We start from the raw sequence: 24,101 nt of genomic DNA, 5'->3' as shown, positions 1-24,101 counted from the left end.
TTCCCGGAGTCCATAGTCTCTCATGGTTCATTCCCCCTTCTGTTTATCCCCCCTTTCTTCTTCCCTTTCTTCTCCTACTGATCATCCTAGTTCTTATGTTCCATAAATGAGTGAAACCATATGATAATTGTCTTTCTCTGCTTGACTTATTTCACTTAGCATAATCTCCAGTCCCATCCATGTTGCTGCAAGTGTTGGGTAATTGTTCTTTCTGATGGCTGAGTAATATTCTATTATATATATACATGGACCACATCTTCTTAATCCAGTCATCTGTTGAAGGGCATCTCGGCTCCTTCCACAATTTAGCTATTGTGGACAATGCTGCTATGAACATTGGGGTGCATATGGCCCTTCTCTTCACTACGTCTGTATCTTTGGGGTAAATACCCAGTAGTGCAATGGCCGGACCATAGGGTAGCTCAATTTTTAACTTTTTAAGGGACCTCCACGCTGTTTTCCAGAGTGGCTGTACCAACTTGCATTCCCACCAACAGTGTAGGAGGGGTCCCCTTTCTCCACATCCTCTCCAACAATTGTTGTTTCTTGCCTTGTCAATTTTTTGCCATTCTAACTGGTGTAAGGTGGTATCTCAATGTGGTTTTGATTTGAATTTCCCTGATGGCTAATGATTTTGAACATTTTTTCATGTGTCTGTTAGCCATTTGTATGTTTTCATTGAAAAAGTGTCTGTTCATATCTTCTGCCCATTTTTTGATTTGATTATTTGTTTCATGTGTATTGAGTTTGAGAAGTTCTTTGTAGATCTTGGATACCAGTCCTTTCTCTGTAGTGTCATTTGCAAATATATTCTCCCATTCCGTGGGCTGCCTCTTAGTTTTTTTGACCGTTTCCTTGGCTGTGCAGAAGCTTTTTATCTTGACGAAGTCCCACAAGTTCATTTTTTCTTCTGTTTCTCTTGTCTTTGGAGATGTGTCATGAAAAAGTTGCTGTGGCCGATGTCAAAGAGGTTGCAGCCCTCTACTACTGGGTATTTATCCCCAAAGATACAAACCACAATGAGATACCACCTCCCACCATTCAGAATGGCTAAAATTAACAAGTCAGGAAACAACAGATGTTGGTGAGGATGCAGAGAAAGGGGAACCCTCCTACACTGTTGGTAGGAATGCAAGCTGGTGCAGCCACTCTGGAAAACAGTATGGAGGTTCCTCAAAAAATTGAAAATAGAGCTGCCCTATAACCCAGCAACTGCACTACTGGGTATTTACCCCAAAGATACAAATGTAGTGATCCAGAGGGGCACCTGCACCCCAATGTTTATGTGTGCACAGTAGCCAAACTATGCAAAGAGCCCAGATGTCCATCAACAGATGAACGGATACAGAAGATGTGACAGATATAAAAAATGGAATAGTACGCTGCCATCAAAAATGAAATCTTGCCATTTGCAATGATGTGGATGGAACTAGAGGGTATTATGCTAAGCGAAATAAGTCAATCAGAGAAAGACAATTATCTTATGATCTCAGTGATATGTGGAATTTGAGAAACAAGGCCGAGGATCATAGGGGAGGAGAGGAAAAAATGACACAAGATGAAACCAGAGAGGGAGACAAATCCTAAGAGACTCTTAATCTCAGGAAACAAACTGAGGGTTTCTGGAGTGGAGGGGGGTGGGAAGGATGGCGTGGTTGGGCGAAGGACTTTGAGGAGGGTATATGTTGTGAGAGTGCTGTGTATTGTGTAAGACTGATGAATCCCAGACCTGTACCCCTGAAACAAATAATACATTATATGATAAAAAAAAAAAGAATCAGATACTTAACTGACTGAGCCACCCAGGTGCCCCAGTGATGCAGGTTTAAAAACCAGAGCACTCTCAGGGGGCAGAAAAAAAGCTTTCTTCCTCTACAACGACAAGCTCTAAGGGTAAGATTGGCTTGGGGCGGCCAATAGTCACGCTTTTAGCTCCATGGAGAATCCGGTCTGTAAATAAAGCCAACAAAGGAAGGTTTGCAGAGCTGAAAGGGAAAGAGATGAGGCCCCGATGACATTTGTTAAGGCCCTGGTCTAGCTGTACCCGAAGACTGTATTCTACCTCGGTCATAAGAATCAATAAATTCCCTATTTGCTTGAGCTAGTTTGAATTGTGTTTCTATCACAAACAACTGAAAAAGGCCTAGTGTATCTTTAAATGGTACATATAACATAATAAGTGGGGTTGTATAATATAATTAGCACTAGCTTGGAGCCAGACAAATCTGGGTTCAAATTCCATAGCTAGATACTAATTAGATATGGGAAAGTTACTTTACATTTCTGAACTTCAATTTTCTCATCTAAAAATGAGGATAAAGGAAATAATATCTTAATTGCAGTATTGTTGCAAAGCACTAATGATAAAATGAATATATGCAAAGCCCTTACCCACATTGCCTCTCACCTATTAAGTTTCCAGCACATTGTGGTTATTTTCATTATTTCATGACAGGAATACATGTGCTACATTGTAAGCTCCTCAAGGGCAGGATCTGTGTCACATTTACCTTTTGCATTCCAAGCTTCTAGCATAGCAACTAGCAAAATATTCAAGTGAACTTAATTAATGAAGGATAGCTGGAGGAAAGGCAGGCAGGGACAACCCCACCCCAACCCTAAGAGGAAACCATCCTTAAGAATTTTATACCATCCTGGAAGGAGCCCTCCATCCTTTCCCACGTGATAGACAGATGACAAAAATCTGATTGGGCGACCGGCACAGGGAGGGTTAATCAGATTAAAAGAGCCCACCAACAAGCCCATAAAAACCCCTAGACTTAGAAACTCCGGGACAACCCTCTTGGGTCCCTCCCTCTTCAGGAGCTTTTTACTATCACTTTATTATCGCTCAATAAACTTTGCTCTGCTGCCCACCACTCTTCATCTGGTCTGCCTCTGCATTCGTCGAGGCAGCGGTGTGAGCAAGAACCGTGGGCACCAAAGAAAAAGAAATCCTGTAAAATATGAACCTGTACTCTGGCCTATGGATCAAAACACAGGACAAGCAAATCTGCCCGGGGACACTATTTAAGGGTTTCTACAAATAGAAGGACAATGCCCTCGTCATCTTCTCTCTACACTATTCTATACTTGTAACAGTGCATTGGCTGCATAAGCTGCAACCTAAGCAGGAGACCGCAGCTGAAAACTTTATAAAGACCCTTAGGAGATGTTAAAGTTGCAGCCTCTGTGTGATTTTTTTTTTATTTTTTATTTTTTACCACATGAATGATCCTTAAAAAGTGTGTGTGTGTGAGTGTGTGAGTCAAAGTGTGTGTGGCGGGGTGAGAGGAGAGAGAATCAACTTAAAAAAGCAAAATAAATATCCCAGGCTCACTATCTGCTTCCTACTCTCTCTCTTCACCCCCTCACAGACAAATTTCTTGAAAGAAATGTCTACCCTTGCTTTCTCCATTTCATTTCCACTCATATCTCAATCCTCTTCAATCGGCTTCCCACCCCATTCTTCCACCCCAACAGCTCTGCTGGGGGAACACCTCTTAGATTCTTTTGAAGAGCCAACATATTCTACTGGCCATTAAATGCTGGGAATTTCTCAAGGCTACTTACTTTTTTAACTCTCAACTCTACCCTTAGGCAATATATACATGCCCACAGTGTCAATTATCATCTAAATACCTCTGGCCTATCCCTGTAAGCGCCAGACCCGTATTATCAACTGCCTACTTGGTAACTCCACTTGAATTGCACAAAGACCCTTCAACTGTTAATAGTAAGAGCAAACTTATCATCTTACTGCCTACAACCACCACCAACAACCTGGTCCTCACACAGACCCATCTATTCGTTTTTGAGTTTTCCTAGGTATCTTCTTCTCAGTCACCCTCTGTGGCCACTCCATCCCTAAGACCTAACAAACTTCTCCAGGGTGTCTTCTGTATGCCAAGCACTAAGTGTTCCTATATATTAATGAACTCATTTAATCTTCATGGCAACCCTATGCAGTAGATACTATTAGTCCCTTTTTTAAGGATAAGCAAACTAAGACAGATTTGTCTTGCCTGAAATTGAGATTTTTTCTAAATAATTTTTATTATGTTATGTTAGTCACCATACAGTACATCCCAAGTTTTTGATGCAGTGTTCCATGATTCGTTATTTGCGTGTAACCAGCAGTGCACCATGCAATACGTGCCCTCCTTAATACCCATCACCGGCCTATCCCAGTCCCCCACCCCCCTCCCCTTGAAGCCCTCAGTTTGTTTCCTACAGTCCATAGTCTCTCATGGTTCATTCCCCCTTCTGTTTACCCCCCTTCATTCTTCCCTTCCTTCTCCTACCAATCTCCCTGTTATTTCTTATGTTCCATAAATGAGTGAAACCATATAATTGTCTTTCTCTGCTTGACTTATTTCGCTTAGCATTATCTCCTCCAGTCCCGTTCACGTTGCTGCAAATGTTGGGTAATCGTTCTTTTTGATGGCTGAGTAATATTCCATTGTATATATGGACCACATCTTCTTAATCCAGTCATCTGTTGAAGGGCATCTCGGCTCCTTCCACAATTTAGCTATCGTGGACAATGCTGCTATGAACATTGGGGTGCATATGGCCCTTCTCTTCACTATGTCTGTATCTCTGGGGTAAATACCCAGTAGTGCAATGGCTGGATCATAGGGTAGTTCAATTTTTAACTTTTTAAGGGACCTCCACACTGTTTTCCAAAGTGGCTGTACCAACTTGCATTCCCAACAACAGCGTAAGAGAGATCCCCTTTCTCCACATCCTCTCCAACATTTGTGTTTCTTGCCTTGTCAATTTTTGCCATTCTAACTGGCGTAAGGTGGTATCTCAATGTGGTTTTGATTTGAATTTCCCTGCTAGCTAATGATTTTGAACATTTTTTCATGTGTCTGTTAGCCATTTGTATGTCTTCATTGAAAAAGTGTCTGTTCATATCTTCTGCCCATTTTTTGATTTGATTATTTGTTTCTCGTGTATTAAGTTTGAGAAGTTCTTTGCAGACCTTGGATACCAGTCTTTTATCTGCAGTGTCATTTGCAAATATCTTCTCCATGAAATTGAGATTTGAAGCCAGGAAATGTGGCCCCAGTGTCTGTCCTCTTAAACAGAATGTCCTGTTTCCAATGATAAAGACCAGTGACATTTACGTAGCACTTTCAGAAGACTTTAAATTTTCTCCTCCTAGCAACTATTATGAAAGGTTGGGCAGACAATTCGTAACATCATTTTACAAATGAAAAAACTGGGCCAGCATCAGAAACTGTCTTTATTACCAGCCACAGAATATGCTGCTGGGGAAGTCAATGAGACCCCTAAACTCCTGGGTCTGTAGGTCAGTTTCCTGCAGTGGGAATCTGAGCTTCAGGAGATTAAATCACTGCCATCTCCTAGCCAAGAAATGCACTTTCCTCTGCAGCACAGAACGTACCACTGTGTATCTTGGGCACTAATAACTGATTCATCTTCAAGACTTCAATGTATTATAAGACATCACACCCTGAAATCACCTCCTGCATTCCTCACATCATATCTGAGTCACATCATATCAGAGTCATATCATATCTGATCCAGCATGTTCCTGTCTTTTCCTATGCCTCTAACCAGTCTCCACAGGTCTAATTTTAGATATTAAGTCTTTCTGGCCCAAAGCCACAGTTGATTGTGTGTTCTGTACAGTGAGTGCCTTGAGCAGTGAAAAAGTTCACAAATGCCACCACCATTCAGGGACAACTGAATGGACATTAAGGGACATGTCCAAAAGGCTAGGTGAACACACTGATTATATTTTCTTCCTCTGTTTTATCCACTGAAACAAAAGTCCATACTAATGAAATTTAATTAGCAAACATTTATTACAAAAATACTACCAAAAAATGTGGAAATGACCTAAATGTAAATGAAAAGAAACTGGTTAAACTAATTATGGAACATTCACAGAACACACAGGAAAATTATGTTACCAAAGAATGTTAAAAATGCATATCAAAACCACAGTGAGATACCACTTCACATCCATTAGAATGGCTATAATCATAAGGAAAAGAAAAGGAAAATAAGTGTTGGAAAAGATGTAGAGAAATTGAACCTTCACACGTTGCTGGTGGGAATATAAAATGGTGCAGCCACTGTGGAAAACATAAAGTTACCATATGACCCAGCAATTCTACTCATAGGTATATACCAAAAAGAACTGAAAACATGTTCACATAAAAATCTGTACATGAAAGTTCAAAGCAGGATTATCCATTCTCAAGAAACTTTAAAAAGTGAGAACCCAAATGACATAAAAAATAAATGGATAGGGGTGCCTGGGTGGCTCAGTCAGTTAAGCATCCGCCTTCAGCTCAGGTCCTGATCTCGGGCTCCCTGCCCCCCAGGAGTCTGCTTCCCCTCGCTCTCTGCCCCTCCCCCCACTCCCATTCATGCACGTGCTCTCTCTTTCTAATAAATAAAATCTTTAAAAAAATTAATAAATGGGTAAACAAAATGTGGCATAACCACAATGGAATATTATTCAGCTCTAAAAAGTAATGAACTACTAGTATATGCTACAACATGGATGAACCTTGAAAACAACACACTAAGAGAAAGAAGCCACACAAAGGGCCAGATACTGTATGATTACATTCAGGTGAAATATCCAGAATATGCAAATCCACAAAAATAGAAAGTAGTAATTGTTGCCAAGGGATGCAGGGAAGAGGGAATTGGGACTGACTGCTGATAGCTATAGGGCTTCTTTTGGGGGTGATGGGAATGTTCTGTAATGAGTTGTACAACACACTGTATCTATGAAAACCACTGAATTATGTACTTGAAAATGGTGATTTTTTTATGATACGTGAATTAAACCTCAATTTAAAAAATCATACTGCAGTACAGGCAACAGAATACACAATGATTCCATAGGCAAGGGATCAGAATATTAAATTCAAAAATAAAATTTTAAGAACTTAACATATTTTAAAGAAGGCACTTCAAAACAGTGGAAAAATATTCAGTAAATCAAATGAGATAACTCGCTCATACTTTACATAAAAATATGCTACAGAATGTTTAAAGATTCGACTGCGAAGAATAAAATCATAAAAGTTTTATCAGAAAAAAAGAACACCAGATGTGAAAAATGGTCCTTATATAGTTTAATAAAACACATATAACCAAACACTGCAGTGTCACCTTATTTGGACAAAATGCATATTTTAAGAATACTTAGTGACATAAACACATTCATAGTACAGTTAAGTTAAAAAGCCAAGTAAAATAGTACTTTGTACAGTGTGAACCCATTTTTCTAAATTACAAACACACACACACAGAAGCCAAGAAGACTATACATCAACAGATTAAGTCTTTCTCTCTGAGTGGAGGGATTGTGAATGATTTTTACTTTCCTCTGTTGGCTTAATTTCAAATTTTTCAACTTTCTACAGTTAGCCTGTATCTCAAAATGAAAAGATAAAAGCTACTTGTAAAAAAACTAATTTACCTATTCTATGTATTCTATCCACTCTCATTTCCAACATCAACCCACACAGATGCCTCAGGCAACATTATATCAAGAGTTCCCATTCCAATGACCACATACTTCCCATTCCCAACATTACCTGGAAAATGTCCATCAGAATCATAGCTGCCAGCAGCATGGTGACCATATCAAAATGTCCTGTCTTCATTCTTCTCTTCTAAATTAAAATGAAGAAATTCCAATTTAGCAGATTTTAAAAAGAGGTTTAGGGAAGTAGAGCCGGATGATACACTGTATGTATTTCATTCAGGGTGAGACTAGGTATCATGATGGTCAGGGAGTGATCATCCATAAATTTCCAATGGCTGGAAGGCCCATTAGATTCTGTCTGGTGGTCTAACATCCTCATTCTACGGATAGGGAAACAAAAGCTCAGAGAACTTCAGAAATTTGCTCAAGATTAAATCTGTCCATTTCCATTCCCCTCCAGCCATGTTGTCTCTCCCACCACAGACAGTCACTGGTAGTCATATTTTCTTCCTATCTCTGAATTTCCCCTCAGCATACACAGGAAATAACACAAACTAAAAAACAACCACTTCACACTGGTGGTCTCCTAGCTCCCAGATTCCAAAAATTCCCCAGTAATTATGATCCATGCACATCATCCATTCTTTTATTCTCTTTGCTAACTAAGTCACACCCATCTGGGTAGGATGGAAGGAATGATAAGACCAGTAGTGGTACTAAGTGGAAGGTTACCCAAGGGGGCCTCCTTCCCCCAAATACTCAGATTCAAGAGAAGCCCAAGGATAAAACAAGGGTCTTGCATAAATTTCTGATGGTAGGAATGAAAATAAGAAAAAATTAGGCAGGCAGCAATTCTAATAAGATTATACAACTCTATCGGCCAAATGCCCAATACTTATCCCAACATTTGGGAGACTGAGAGGGGTAAACAGGAGGATGAGAGGCCAACAAGAGCTGAAGCTGTCCCACAGCCATTAACCGATTCAATTAAGAGGTTGGTTCCTTCCACATACCTACAACAAAGCTGACATTACTGGAACTGAACTGATATCTCTACTTTATCCTACCAATCACCATATTCTGGCATCTGCAAAAGGAATGAACAGCATAGGAGAAAGGGGAGTCCTCTCTTTGGCCCCACATTCCCATCTTTACTCAGGAGCAGTTTCTTTCACTAGAGATACTAAAATATACAACCAAAATGCCACATTTATGTTAAACTTCACTTTCTAAAAAAGATTTGAAATATAATACTTGACAGATAACTGTCACAAGGCAGTATGTGCCAAGCAAGCTCTGAATCTGGGTTTTCCGAAAATTCTTTACTTCTGTACTCTAAGTGTAAATAAGTCAAAATGTTTACCTGGCTTTTCTGCCTGTGGAGGAGCTTTAACTGATGCTAGGTCTCAAACTGTTTCCCCACTCTCTCAGTTGTAGTAAGTGTGTCTTCAGGATGGGAGGTTGTTGACAGTGAGAGCTGAGAAGGGAATGCTTTTCTTTTTATAAACACCCCCAGCAGTAGCTTGGCAGTGGCACATTACCCCATTTGTGTTCTGCTATTTATATCTGGCCCCCACACTATCCTTTGGAATCACTGCTGTTAACACATGAAATCTCCAAGAGGCTTGTAAAGCCACAGCAATTCCCTCTAAACCACACAGCATGTGCAGTTCTGAGCCCTGCTGTAGGCTTCTCAGACAGTGATCACCTCCCATTCCTCACCCTTTGACTCTGAGATGGCAAACGAAAGCAAGGATTTTACCCTAACTAGATGGTTCACATAACTGAGGGAACTTGCTGTGTCAATCTCTGGCAATGATGATGGCTGTCACCATTCACTCAACCAGCTTACTATTTTTCAGGTAACTCTGCCAGCTGCTGGGATACACAAGCAAAGCACTCGCAGTCTGATAAGACACATTAATATTCATACTTAACCAAAATATATGTTAAAAATCCAAGTGAGTTTTAGAAAAAGTCTATTGGGAACACTAAGGGAAGATCTGGTAATACCTGCAACTAGAGTTCCCGTTTGGGTAAGGTACACAAAGTAACTACATGGACTGCACCACTGAAGAACACTTAGAGGAGTTCACGGACTATGGGTAAAAAACTGCGACATGTCCTAGGAAATTTATGCATATACATCAAAACACATTAATATAATGTATTAGATAATGCACGATGTATAATAGCCCCAAACTGGAAACCATCCAAATGCCCAACAACAGTAGAACGGATACACTGTTATATTCATACCATGGAATTTTGTATCGCACTGAAAATGAATAAACTCTAACCATATATAAGAAATGTGGATAAATCTTAAAATATTTTTGAGCAAAAGAAGAGACATGATCATGTATATACTGCATGATTTAATTTAGATAGGGAACAAAATCAAACAAAACACATCTATAGCATGAGAGTCAGAAAACTGATTACTATGAGTAGGAAATAATAACTGAAGAGGAACAATGAGAGTATCTGGGATGCTACTTAGGTTACGGTTTGGTTCTGGGTGTTGATTATACGGATATATTCGGCTGTGAAAATTCACCAAGCTATACACTTATGTGTATTTTCCTCTGTCTGTGTGCACATATACATATATTACTACTCAACTAAACATTTTAAATATTAAAGTGCACCCATTTTTATAAGACCCACCTCTAAACTTCAGCCTTCAAAAACTCTAACTTCTCACTGCACTGGCTAAGCAGTTTAAGATACAATTTAATAGGGGCACCTGGGTGGCTCAGTCATTAATCGTCTGCCTTTGGCTCAGGGCGTGATCCCGGTGTTCTGGGATCGAGTCCCACATCAGGCTCATCCACTGGGAGCCTGCTTCTTCCTCTCCCACTCCCCCTGCTTGTGTTCCCTCTCTCGCTGGCTGTCTCTCTGTCAAATAAATAAATAAAATCTTAAAAAAAAAAGATACAATTTAATACACTAAATAGACTCCCAGCAATAGGATCATAAAAAAGAAAAAGTTTGGTCAGAAAGAAAAAAGAGGATTTGCACATGTTTTCAGGCATTATGTTCACACTGACCTTCTTTTATGTCTCAGGCATGTGAGCCTACAGGAGAGGAATGTTCCTGTCTTTGACACTAAAGCCTACCAGATTTGTCTACATATCACACAAAAGACAAAGTCCACCAAAAAGCATGTAACAAACGCTGCATGAAGTTCAAGGGAAGTCTGGCCTTGTTTATGCTCAATATGCTTTTGCTCCATTCCTGTTTTATCCCAGTTTTTAACTTTTTTTTTAAATTGAGGTATACTTAACATACAAACCATATTAGATTCAGGTGTAGAACATGTTTTGATATTTGTGTACATTGCAAAATGATCACAGTAAGTCTAGTTAACATCTGTCACCATACAATTACAAATTTTTGTGTGTACAATAACTTTTAAGACTTACTCTCTTAACAGCTTTCAAATATGTGATACGGTGTTTTTTCCCTACAGTCACCATGTTGTACCTTATAACCCCATGACATTTATTTTATAACTGAAAATTTGTACATTTTGACTCCCTTCACCCATTTCACCCACCCCTCCCAACCCCCAAATATTGCAACCACCAATCTGTTCTCTGTGTCCATGAGCTTGGTTTTTTTTAGTTTTTGTTTTTGTTCTTGTTTTTAGATTCCACATATAAATGAGATCCTATGATGTTTTTGTCTTTGACTTGTTTCATTTTAGCATGCTGCTCTCAAGGTCCATCCATGTTCTCACAAATGGATGTGAGATGTTTTATTCTTTCTATGGCTGATAATATTACCTTTTATTTATATATGTGTCTATATGTGTATGCATACACACACATACACCACATTTTCTTTATCCATTCATCTGTTGATGGACACTTAGGTTGTTTCCATATCTTGGCTGTTGTAAATATACTGCAATGACATGGGGATGATATAGATCTTTCCAAGTTAGTGTTTTGTTTTCTTCATATAAATAAATACCCAAAAGTGAAATTGCTGGATCATATGGCAGGTCTATTTTTTCCACAGTGGCTGCTCCAATATCTACTACCATAAACAGATTTATTTATTCGTTTGAGAGAGAGAGACAGCAAATGAGAGCACGAGCAGGGTGGAGGGCAGAGGAAGAGGGAGAAGCAGACTCCCTGCTGAGTAAGGAGCCCAACAAGGGGCTCAATTCTAGGACCCTGGGATCATGACCTGAGTCAAAGGTGGTCACTTAAAAAACGGAGCCACTCAGGTGCCCTTGTTGTTGTTTTTTAAGTAGGCTCCATGCCCAGTTCAATCCCAGGACCCTGAGAACATGACCTGAGCCAAAATCAAGAGCTGAACGCTTAACTGACTGAGCCACCCCAGCAACCCTCTGTATACTGACTCTGTATCCTGCAATTGTGCTGAATTTACTAGTTCTAACAGTTTTTTGGTGGAATCTTTAAGGTTTTCTATATATAAAATACCATGTCATCTGCAGAATGACAATTTCCTTCTTTCTCTCCAATTTGGATGCCTTTTATCTTTCTCTTGCCTAACTGCTGTGACGACGACTTCAACACTATGTTTAACAGAAGTGGCAAGAGCAGGCATCCTTGGAGCTCCTGAGTGGCTCATTCGGTTAAACATCTGACTCTTGATTTCAGCTCACGTCATGATCTCAGGGTCCTGGAATCAAGCCCTGCATTGGGCTCCACACTCAGTGGGGAGTCTGCTTTTCTCCCTCTCCTTCTGCCCCTCCCTCGTTCATGCACATTGTCTCTCTCAAATAAATGAATTACTCTCCAGAAAAAACCAGAGGGGGCATCCTTGTCTTGTTCCTGATCTTATAGAAAAAACTTTCCCTTAACCTCACTGAGTTGTAATGTTATTTGTGGGCTTCTTATAAATGGTCTTCATTATGTTGAGGGACATTCCCTCTATACCCACTTCATTGCAGGTTTTTATTATAAATGGATATTGAATTTTGTCACATGCTTTTTCTGCTTCTATTGAAATGATATGATTTCTCGCTTCATTTTGTTAATGTGGTGTATCACACAGATTGATTTGTAAATGTTGAATCATCCTTGCATCCCTGGAATAAATTCCACTTGATCACAGGGTACAATCCTTTTAATGTATTGTTGAATTTGGCTTGCTAATATTTTGCTGAGGATTTTGCATCTATGTTCATTAGGGATACTGGTCTGTAATTTTTTCTTCTCAGTAATCGTCTTGTCTGATTTTGATTCATGGTGGTGCTGGCCTCATAAAATGAGTTTAGAATGTTCTTTTCTCTTTTATTTTTTGAAGAGTTTGAGAATGATTGGTGTTAATTCTTCTTTGAGGTAGAATTCATCAGTGAAGTTATTTGGTCCTGGAACTTTGTTTGTTGGGAGGTTTTAAATTATCGCTTCAATCTGCTTACTAGTAATCAAACCGTTCAGATTTTTTTTCTCTTCCTGATTCAGTTCGGAACGGTTTTATGTTTCTAGGAATTAATCCATTTTTTCCTAGGTGGTCCAATGTGTTAATTAATTGTGCATAGTCTCTTATGATCCTGTGTATTTCTGTAGTACCAGTTGTAATGATTCTTCTGTCATTCTTTCTTTCTTTTTTTTAAAGATTTTATTTATTTGATAGAGACAGCTAGCGAGAGAGGGAACACAAGCAGGGGGAGTGGGAGAGGAAGAAGCAGGCTCATAGCGGAGGAGCCTGATGTGGGGCTCGATCCCAGAACACTGGGATCACACCCTGAGCCGAAGGCAGACGCTTAACAACTGAGCCACCCACCCAGGCGCCCCTCTTCTGTCATTCTTGATTTTACTTAAGTCCTCTTTTTTTTTTCCCCTTGGTGAGTTTAGCTAAAGGTTTGGCAATTTTGTTTATATTTTCTAAGAACCAGCTCTTGGTTTCATTGATCTTTTCTATTGTCTTTTTGGCTCTATTTCATTTATTTCTCCTCAGACTTTTATTTCCTTCCTTCTACTAACTTTGGGCTTCATTTGTTCTTCTTTTTCTAGTTTCCTGAGGTGTAAGTTAGGTTGAGATTTTTCTTGTTTCTGAGGCAGGCATTTATGCTAAGAACTTCTCCCTAAAACTCTTTTTGCTGTATTCTATAATTTTTGGTATGTTAGTTTGGTATTTTCATTTTCATTTGTCTCAAGGTATTTTTTGGGATTTCACTTTTGAATTTTTTACTGACCCACTGGCTGTTCAGTAGCATGCTGCTTAATATCCACATATTAATTTTTCAGTTTTCTTTTTGTAACTGATTTTTAGTTCCATACCATTGGGTTTGAAAAGATGATTGATATGATTTCAATCTTAAATTTGTGAAGACTTGATCTACGCTAGAGAATGTTCCATGCGCACTTGAGAAGAATGTGTATTCTGTTGCTTTTAGGTGGTAGGTTCTGTATATACCTGTTAGGTCATCTGCTCAAATGTGTCATTTAAGGTCAATGTTTCCTTAGTTTTTGCTGTCTGATCTATCTATTGATGTAAGAAGGGTGGTGTTCAAGTCCCTTACTATTATTGCGCTGCTGTCTAATTCTCCCTTTAGAAAGTGTGTTAATATTCGCTATATGTATTTAGGTGCTCCTACTTTGGGTGCGTACCTACCAATGTTGTATCTTGGTAAATTGATTCCTTTATCATTACGTAATGCCCTTCTTTGTCTCTTATGACAGTCTTTGTTTTAAAGTCCATTTTGTCTGATACAGGTATAGCTACCCTAGCCCTCTTCTGGTTTCCATTTGCATAGAATATCTTTCTCCATCTCTTAATTTTCAGTCTGTGTCTTCATGTTTGAAGGGAGTCTCTTGGGGGCAACATATAGATGGATCTTATTTTGTTTTGTTTTATCCATTTAGCCACTCTCCATCTTCTGATTGGAGAATTTACTCCATTTACAGTCAAAGAATTATTGATAGGTAAAGACTTATTACTGCCATTTTGTTATTTGCTTTCTGGCTGTTCTGTACTTCCTCTGTTCCTTTCTTCTCCTCTTGCTCTTCCATCGCAGTTTGACGACTTTGCTTAGCGCTATGCTTAAATGCCTCTCTCGTTACCTTTTGTTCACCCACACTGGTTTTTGTTTTGTGGTAATCGTGAGGCCTACATATAAAAATCTGTAAGTCTGATATTTTCAGTTGATGACACCTCAAGTGTGAATGCATTTTAAAGTCTACATGTTTATTCTCCCTCTAATGTTTTATTTCTGATGTCACATTAGACATCTTTTCATCATATCATGTGTATCCCTTAACTAGCTGTGGTTACATTTATTTTTTGTATTTTTTTATTTTGTATTTTTGTATTATTTTGTATATTTGTCTTTTATTTTTTTTTAAGATTTTATTTATTTGAGAGATAGAGAGAGAGCACAAGCAGGGTGAGGGGCAGAGGGAGAAGCAGACTCCCCACTGAGCAGGGAGCCCGATGTGGGGCTCGATCCTGGGACTCTTGGATCATGAACTGAGCCGAAGGCAGATGCTTAACTGACTGAGCCACCCAGACGCCCCTATATTTGTCTTTTAACCCTTATGCTAGCTTTAAGAGAATAATCTAATCCCTTCAGTAAATATTTACCTTTACCAGAGATATATTTTTTCATATGTTTTCTTGTTGCTGTTTATGTTTCTTCTTAACAAGTCCCTTTAGTATTTCTTTAAGGTCAGTTTGGTGGTGAGGAACTCCTTTAGCTTTTGCTTGTCTGGAAAACTCTTTACCTCTCCTTCAATTCTGATTGATAACTTTGCTGGGTAGTGAGTTCTTGGTTGGAAATTTTTTTTCTTCCAGCACTTTGAATATACTGTGTCACTCCCTTCTGGCTTCCAAGGTTTCTGCTGAAAAATATGCTCATAGCCTATTTGGGTTCCCTCACATGATAAAAACTTGTTTTTCTCTTGTCGCTTTTAAGAGTTTCTCCTTTCCCTTAACTTTTGACATTTTAATTATAATGTGTCTTGGTGTGGGTCTCCTTGGTTTCATCTTATTTGGAATCATCTGGACTTCCTGGATCTGGAAGTCTGCTTCTTTCCCCAGATTAGGGAAGTTTTCAGTCATTATTTCTTCAAATAAATTTTCTGCCCTTTTCCCTCTTCTCTTTCTGGGACCCCTATAAAGTGAACATCAGTCTGCTTGAGGTTGTCCTGTAAGTCCCTTAAACTATCTTCATCTTTTAAAATTCTCTTTGCTAAAGTCCTGTGTTCATCCATTCTTCTTCCAAATTCAGTAAGCATCTTTATGACCATGACTTTGAACTCTTTATCACGTAAATTACTTACCTCCATTTCATTAAGGTTTTTTCTCCCCTTGGGGTTTCATTTTCTGCTTTCATGTGGAACATACTCCACTGTTTCTTCATTCTGCTTGACTGCCTACATTGGTTTCTGGCATCGGATGGAACAACTGCCTCTCTGACTTGAAGGGTTGGCCTTGTGAAGAGAAAACTTATCATTCAACTCTGCTCTTGCTCTTAGTTGTCTCTCAAAACTTCATAAAAATACAAACAGCAGATTTTGTTTTTAAGAGGTCTCAGTAATTGACCAGACTGGCCCCCAGAGCCAGGTCTGGAGGTGTCTCCCAAGCAGCAGTCACAAAACTGGGGCTCCAGACAAGTGTATGAGCTCCTTCCTGGGAGGTACGGGTGAGCTGGAGTGCAAACATCGCATTCCCTAGCCTGCATTTATGGAGAGAACCTGTATAGCTCCTAAACGTGTGCCAAACCTAAAGTGTGCCCTTAAAGCTGAAGCTCCAGGACTAGCAAAGAGGCTTCTTTCACAAAAAGACTAGGGGTGTGTTTCAGTTTGGTCTGTGCAGTGTCCTGGGATTGGTACCCACCAAGAACTCTGACTGTTATAGTCCCATGAGACACAGGAGTGCCAGTGCCCCTGGCCACCAGAGCCAAGAGTGATCAAAGGATATTCCCTGGGTGACAGCCACTGAAACCAGCATCGGATATAAAAACTAGGATACCAGACACATATAAGAACTCCCCTCTGAGGGATGACGGCACGCTAGAGTGCAGCACAGGGAGAGCAGAAAGGTCATGCCCACTCTCTAAGGTGTCAGGGGAGGTTTTAGCCCTCAGATGTGTGCGTGACAGAAGCCTGCCCCTTAGGTTGCAACTCTGACAATAAACTAATAAACCTTTTTCCCAGAAAGATTGAGTTCCTGAGTCTATTGCCTCTTGCTGTGGTAGTTCTTGGGGCAGCTGCTGGGGGTGGTACTACTATTTAAGAATTCTGTTGGTATAGTCCCATGGGACCTAGGAACTGCTACCACCAAACCCAGGCAATGTAGAGGTGTCCCCTGGCAGCAACCGTAAAAATCAGGGCACCAGAGAATGGTGTAAGCTCTTCTCTGGACGATATTGGTAAGCTGGAGCAAGGCCGAGGGAGAGCACGAAGACTGCATCAATCAGCCTCTATTCCCTAACAGCAGCTTTGTAGGCCCCCTTATGTGGCCAAACCAGAAGCCAGCCCCTCAGGCCTAAGCTCTGGACGAACAGGTCTCCTTCTCAGAAAGACTGGGGGTGTGTTTCAGTCTGCTATCTGTACACTGTCCCAGGAGTCCTCACAATGTTCCAGGCACCATTTTAGGTACTGGGGACAGAACAATGAACAACAAAAACAAACACCTTGTCCTTGTTAAATGTATATTCTTGTGGCAGGAGGCAGTCAAATAACAAAATAATCAAATGATATGAGCATGTTACAATATAGTAAGTACTATGGTTTTTTTTTTTTTTTTTTGGTCAGTGTTTTTTTTTTTTTAGTACTATGATTTTTTAAAAAAGTATTACAAGGAAATTGGGAGTGCATGCCGAGTTTGCAGTTTAAACTGAATGATTAGGGAGTTAAGAGGGTGGAGTAGGAGGAGGACTCAATGCTTGCCTCATCCCTCAAACACAGCTAGACCAATATCAAATCATTCAGAACACCAGGAAATCAATCTGAGGGCTGAGAGAACACACTGTACAGCTAGAGGGAGAAAAGAGGCCACATCGTGGAAGGCAGGAGATGCAGAGACGTGATTTGGGGGAGAAAAAAATAGCGAGTGCTAGGGAAGGGAGAAAGGGGAGAGAGATAGAATACAGTACAGGGCATTACACACACAAAAAACACTTCTCCAAAACCACTGATGTGGAGAATGAAAGGGGTTGATTATTTCAAGTTTTTACAAGTGGTTGAGCTCAGAGACTAAAGTTTTAGAAGTTTTTGCAATCGCTGGGTGAAGCCTGGTGGGTACAGAGGTGCACTATGGAGAAAGAGGGCAGCGACCTGAGAGCAAACAGTGTGGTCTGAAGATGCCCTGGGTCACACTAGGAGAGACAGTTTCACCTTCTTGCAGTGCATTTAGGAGAGGTGGCACTGCCTCTGCAGGGACAAAAGAGCCAGTGGGTGTCACTGAGCTTCCAGTTTATCAGCATAGGAGCAGAGACACCTGCTGCGGGCCGCTAACTGAGACATCAGGTTTTTGCTACTCTTTGCCATGAACTCCAAGCTTGTGCTCAGTGCGAATGCCCTTCTAAGACAAACTGGCACCATCCGTACCACTGTGAGACCCTCCCCAAAGGATCAGTGCGGCATGCAAGGTCCCTAAGATTTGGAGTTTTGAAACCCAGCTGGTGGGCCTGAGATAAAACACAGGAGCACAGTGCCACCAGGTGGGCAGATGGCTCAGACACAGGCAGGGTGAAGGCAGGGATCTGAGGGAAGCCTGGGACAAACAAGGGGAGATTGTTCGTTCTTCGGTTCTTCGTAAGGGTTTCTGGAACAGCAGTGGGTGCGAACTCCCCTCTCTGAAGAGAGAGTGGGTAGACGGTATTTTCCCCCCTGCACTTGAGCACTGACAGACTTCAGTGAGCAGCGCTGCACCCACGGTGGAGGCTTGTGCCACTTACACCAAGCCCCACCCTCCAGGGCTCTGCAGGTGCTTCTGAACTAGGGCAAGGGTGCCTGAAAGTCAGAGAGCAGAAAGTGGGCCCCTCCTGAAGAAGATCAGCACAAAACACTGCACACACCAAGTCGACTGACCACAGCGTCCTGCGAAGCTTAAGTTCTAGGGGAAATAGTATTTAGTCTCTTTTAACATGCTGACCAAAACACACCTAGTTAAAACTCGCCACACACTGGACAAGGTCCAGATACTCCCACTGCAGACAAGGATAAACTCTGCAGAGGACTAACCTGAGGGAAAGAGCAGCCAAAACACAACAGCAGACTGCACACAGCACATACCAGAAACACCTTCAGAAGCACCAGGCCTGGACAGTATAGGACCTCTTAATATAAGCCAATACTCTCAGGAGCAGAAAACTAACAGGCTTTCCTAACATAGAGAAGACAGAGGTCTAGAAAAAAAATGCCAAGATGGAGGAATTCACCCCAAAAGAAAACACAAGAAGAGATCTTGGCTAGGGATCTAATTGAAACAGATATAAGTAATATGCCTGAACCAGAATTTAAGACAACAATCATAAGGATACTAGCTGACTTGAGGAAAGCACAAAAGACATCAGGGAGTCCCATAGCACAGAGATAAAAAAACTCAAAAATTAGGCTGAAATTAAAAATGCTATAACTGAGATGCAAAACTACTGGAAAGAAGGAATAAAGGATGGAAGAAGCAGAACAAATAAGTGATACAGAAGATGAAATTATACAAAACGGGCATCTGTGTGGCTGTCAGTTAAATGTCCGGCTTCAGCTCAGGTCATGATCTCAGGGTGGGATCAAGCCCTGTGTTGGGCTCCATGCTCAGCAGGGAGTCTGCTTGTCCCTCTCCCTCTGCCTCTCCCCCTGCTCATGCTCTCTCTCTCTTTCTCTCTCTCAGATAAATAAATCTTTAAAAAATTATGGAAAATAATGAAGCTGAAAAGAAGAGGGAAACAAATATATTGGACCACGAGTGTAAGCTTAGGGAATTCAGCAACTGAATAAAGTGTAATAACATTCATACCATAGGAGTCCCAGAATAGGGAAGAGAAAAAGGGGCAGAAGGTTTACTGGAGCAAACTATAGCTGAAAACTTCCCTAATTGGGGGGTGGGGGGAAACAGACATCCAAATCCAGGAGGCACAGAGCATTCCCATCAAAATCAACAAAAGCAGGCCAACACCAAGACACATCACAGTGAAATCTGCAAAATACATAGATAAGGAAAAAGTCCTGAAAGCAGTAAGAGTAAAGAAAACCTTAGCCTACAAAGGAAGACAAATAAGGTTAGCAGATCTCTTCACAGAAACTTGGGAGGCCAGAAGAGAGTGACATGATATATTCAATGTGCTGAATGGGAAAAATATGCAGCCAAGAATACCTTACCTAGCAAGGCTATCATTCAAAATAGGACAGATCAAGAGTTTCCCAAACAAAAATTAAAGGAGTTCAAGACCACTAAAACCAGCCCTGCAAGAAATATTAAAGGGGACTTTTTTTTTTTAAAGATTATTTATTTATTTATTTATTTATTTATTTATTTATTTGACAGAGATAGACAGCCAGCGAGAGAGGGAACACAAGCAGGGGGAGTGGGAGAGGAAGAAGCAGGCTCATAGCGGAAGAGCCTGATGTGGGGCTCGATCCCATAATGCCAGGATCACGCCCTGAGCCGAAGGCAGACGCTTAATGACTGCGCCACCCAGGCGCCCCTAAAGGGGACTCTTTGAGTGAGAAAGAACGACCAAAAGCAACAAAGACTAGAAAGGAACACAGAAAATCTCCAGAAATATCAACTTTACAGGTAATACAATGGCACTAAATTCATATCACCAATAATCACTCTGAATGTAAATGGACTAAATGTACCAGTCAGAAGACACAGGGTATCAGAATGGATGAAAAAACAAGACCCATCGATATGCTGCCTACAAGAGACTCATTTTAGACCTAAAGACACCTGCAGGTTGAAAGTGAGGGGATGGAGAACCATTTACCATGTTAATGGATGTCCAAAGAAAGCCAGAGTAGCCATACATATATGAGACAAACTAGATTTTAAACCAAAGACTTTAACAAGAGATGAATAAGGGCACTATATCATAATAGAGGGGTCTACCCAACAAGAAGATACAACAATTATCAAGATTTATGCCCTCAGCTTGGGAGCATCCAAATATACAAATCAATTAATAATAAACATAAACTCATTGATAACAATATAATAGTAGTAGGGGACTTTAAAATCCCACTTACAGCAGCGGACAGAAAATCAAAAAGGAAACAATGGCTTTGAATGACACACTGGACCAGATGGACTTAACAGATATATTCAGAAAACTTCCTACTAAAGCAACAGAATACACATTCTTTTTGAATGCACATGGAACATTCTGCAGAATAGATCACATATTGGGTCACAAATCAGGCCTCAACAAGTACAAAAAGACTGAGATCACGCGATGCGTATCTTTAGACCACAAGGCCATTAAACTTGAAATCACCACAAGAAAAATTTGGAAAGACCACAAATATATGGAGGTTAAAGAACATCCTACTAAAGAATGAATGGCTTAACCAGGAAATTAAAGGAGAAATTTAAAAATGCATGGAAATAAATGAAAATGAGAACATGACTGTCCAAAACCTTTGGGACACAGCAAAGACTAAGAGGGAAATATATTGCAATACAGGCCTACCTCAAAAATCAAGAAAAGTCTCAAAATAACAACCTAACCTTATATCTAAAGGAACTAGAAAAGGAACAGCAAATAAAGCCTAAAGCCAGCAGAAGGAGGACAATAATAAAGATTAGAACAGAAGCAAATGATATAGAAAGAAAAAAAAAGCCAGTAGAACAGATCAATGAAAGTAGGAGATTTTTCTTAGAAAGAATCAATAAAATTGATATCCTGTAGCCAGACTTATAAGAAGAAAAGAGAAAGGATCCAAATAAATAAAATCATGAAGAGGAAAGATCACAACCAACACTACAGAAATACAATTTTAAGAGAATATCATGAAAAATTATATGCCAACAAATTAGGCAATCTGGAAGAAATGGATAAATTCCTAGAAACATATAAACTACCAAAACTGAAAAAGAAATAGAAAATTTGAACAGACCCATAATCTGCAAAGAAATTGAATCAGTAATCAAAAGTCTCCCAGCAAACAAAAGTCCAGGCCAGATGGCTTCCCAAGAAAATTCTACCAAACATTTAAAGAAGAGTTAATACCGACTCTTCTCAAACTGTTCCAAAAAGTAGAAATGGAAGGAAAACTTCCAAATTCATTCCATGAGGCCAGTATTACCTTGATTCCGAAACCAGACAAAGACCCCAATAAAGTGGAGAATTGTAGGCCAATATCCCTGATGAAAATGGATGCAAAAATTCTCAACAAGATACTAGCAAATCAAATCCAACAGTACATTAAAAGAGTTATTCACCAAAATCAAGTGAGATTTACTCCTGGGCTGCAAGGGTGTTTTAATATTAGAAAACCAATTAATGTGCTATACCACTTTAATAAAAGAAAACATAAGGGGCGTCTGAGTGGCTCAGTCAGTTAAGCATCTAACTCTTGATTTTAGCTCAGGTCATGATCTCAGGGTCATGAGATCAAGCCCCACGTTGGGCTCTGCTATCAGTGCAGAATCTGCTGAGATTCTCTCTCTCCATCTCCCTTTACCCCTCCCCCCACTCATGTGCACTCAAACTAAAATCTTAAAAAATATTAAATAAAGGATAAGAATATGATCCTTTCAGGGAGCCTGAGTGGCACAGTTGTTAAGTGTCTGCCTTCGGCTCAGGGCGTGATCCCAGTGTTCTGGGATCGAGCCCCACATCAGGCTTCTCCGCTATGAGCCTGCTTCTTCCTCTCCCACTCCCCCTGCTTGTGTTCCCTCTCTCGCTGGCTGTCTCTGTCAAATAAATAAATTAAATCTTTAAAAAAAAAAGAATATGATCCTTTCAAGAGATGCAGAAAAAGCATTAACAAAATGCAGCATCCATTTTTTTTCTTTTTTCTTTTAAAAATTTTTTATTATGTTATGTTAGTCACCATACAGTACATCCTTAGTTTTTGATGCAGTGTTCCATGATTCATTGTTTGCGTATAACATCCAGTGTTCCATGCAATATGTGCCCTCCTTAATACCCATCACTGGCCTATCCCAATCCCCCACCCTCCTCCCCTCTGAAGCCCTCAGTTTGTTTCCCAGAGTCCATAGTCTCTCGTGGTTCATTCCCCCTTCTGTTTACCCCCCTTCATTCTTCCCTTCCTTCTCCTACTGATCTCCCTGCTATTTCTTATGTTCCATAAATGAGTGAAACCATATAATTGTCTTTCTCTACTTGACTTATTTCGCTTAGCATAATCTCCTCCAGTCCCATCCATGTTGCTGCAAATGTTGGGTAATAACATGTTCTTTCTGATGGCTGAGTAATATTCCATTGTGTATATGGACCACATCTTCTTAATCCTGTCATCTGTTGAAGGGCATCTCGGCTCCTTCCACAATTTAGCTATTGTGGACAATGCTGCTATGAACATTGGGGTGCATATGGCCCTTCTCTTCACTACGTCTGTATCTCTGGGGTAAATACCCAGGAGTGCAATTGCTGGATCATAGGGTAGCTCAATTTTTAACTTTTTAAGGGACCTCCACACTGTTTTCCAAAGTGGCTGTACCAACTTGCATTCCCAACAACAGTGTAAGAGGGTTTCCCTTTCTCCACATCCTCTCCAACAATTGTTGTTTCTTGCCTTGTCAATTTTTTGCCATTCTAACTGGCGTAAGGTGGTATCTCAAGGTGGTTTTGATTTGAATTTCCCTGATGGCTAATGATTTTGAACATTTTTTCATGTGTCTGTTAGCCATTTGTATGTCTTCATTGGAAAAGTGTCTGTTCATATCTTCTGCCCATTTTTTGATTTGATTATTTGTTTCTTGTGTATTGAGTTTGAGAAGTTCTTTATAGATCTTGGATACCAGTGTTTTATCTGTAATGTCATTTGCAAATATCATCTCCCATTCCGTGGGCTGCCTCTCAGTTTTTTTGACTGTTTCCTTGGCTGTGCAGCATCCATTCTTGATAAAAACCCTCAACAAAGTAGTAAGAGAGGGAACATAAGCTTAACATCATGAAGGCCATATATGAAAGACCCACAGCTAATATCCTCAATGGGTAGCTTGTCCTCTAAAATCAGAAGCCAGAAACAGGGATATCTTCTATCACCATTGTTATTTAATATAGTACTGGAAGTCCTAGCCTCAGCAATCAAGACAACAAAAAGAAATAAAATGCATCCGAATCGGAAAGGAAAAAATCAAACCTTCACTATTCAAGATGACATGATACCCTATGTAGAAAACCTAGAAGACTCCACCAAAAAATTGCTAGAACTGATACACAAACTCAGCAAACTTGCAGGATATAAAATCAACATACAGAAATCTGTTTCATTTCTATACATCAAAAATGAAACAGCAGTAACAGAAATCAAGGACTCGATCCCATTTACTATTGCACCAAAACTATAAGATACCTAGGAATAAACCTAACCAAAGAGGTAAAAGCTCTGTACTCTGAAAACTATAGAACACTTATGAAACAAACTGAAGATGACACAAAGAAATGGAAAAATATTCCATGCTCATGGATTGGAAGAACACATGCTGTTAAAATGTC

General features: G+C 40.1%; 1 protein-coding gene across 6 annotated transcripts in view; it reads right to left on the bottom strand.

Moving 5' to 3' along the window:
* Positions 1–24,101, bottom strand: part of ART3 (ADP-ribosyltransferase 3 (inactive)) — a 144,426-nt gene that overhangs the window by 22,920 nt on the left and 97,405 nt on the right. For 5 of the 6 annotated variants that reach the window (XM_026509934.4, XM_048212024.2, XM_044388166.3 and 2 more), the window contains exon 2: positions 7,596–7,673. In XM_026509934.4, coding sequence (XP_026365719.3) covers positions 7,596–7,673 — 78 coding nt within the window. Of the gene's footprint in view, positions 1–7,595; positions 7,674–8,849; positions 8,974–24,101 lie in introns of those variants that run through there. The other variant, XM_044388169.3, reaches the window with a different exon arrangement.

This window comes from Ursus arctos, unplaced genomic scaffold (genome assembly GCF_023065955.2).
Source record: "Ursus arctos isolate Adak ecotype North America unplaced genomic scaffold, UrsArc2.0 scaffold_9, whole genome shotgun sequence".
Taxonomy (NCBI): domain Eukaryota; kingdom Metazoa; phylum Chordata; class Mammalia; order Carnivora; family Ursidae; genus Ursus; species Ursus arctos.
Note: the sequence above shows the minus strand (reverse complement) of the source record. Positions and strands in the feature narration are given on the sequence as shown.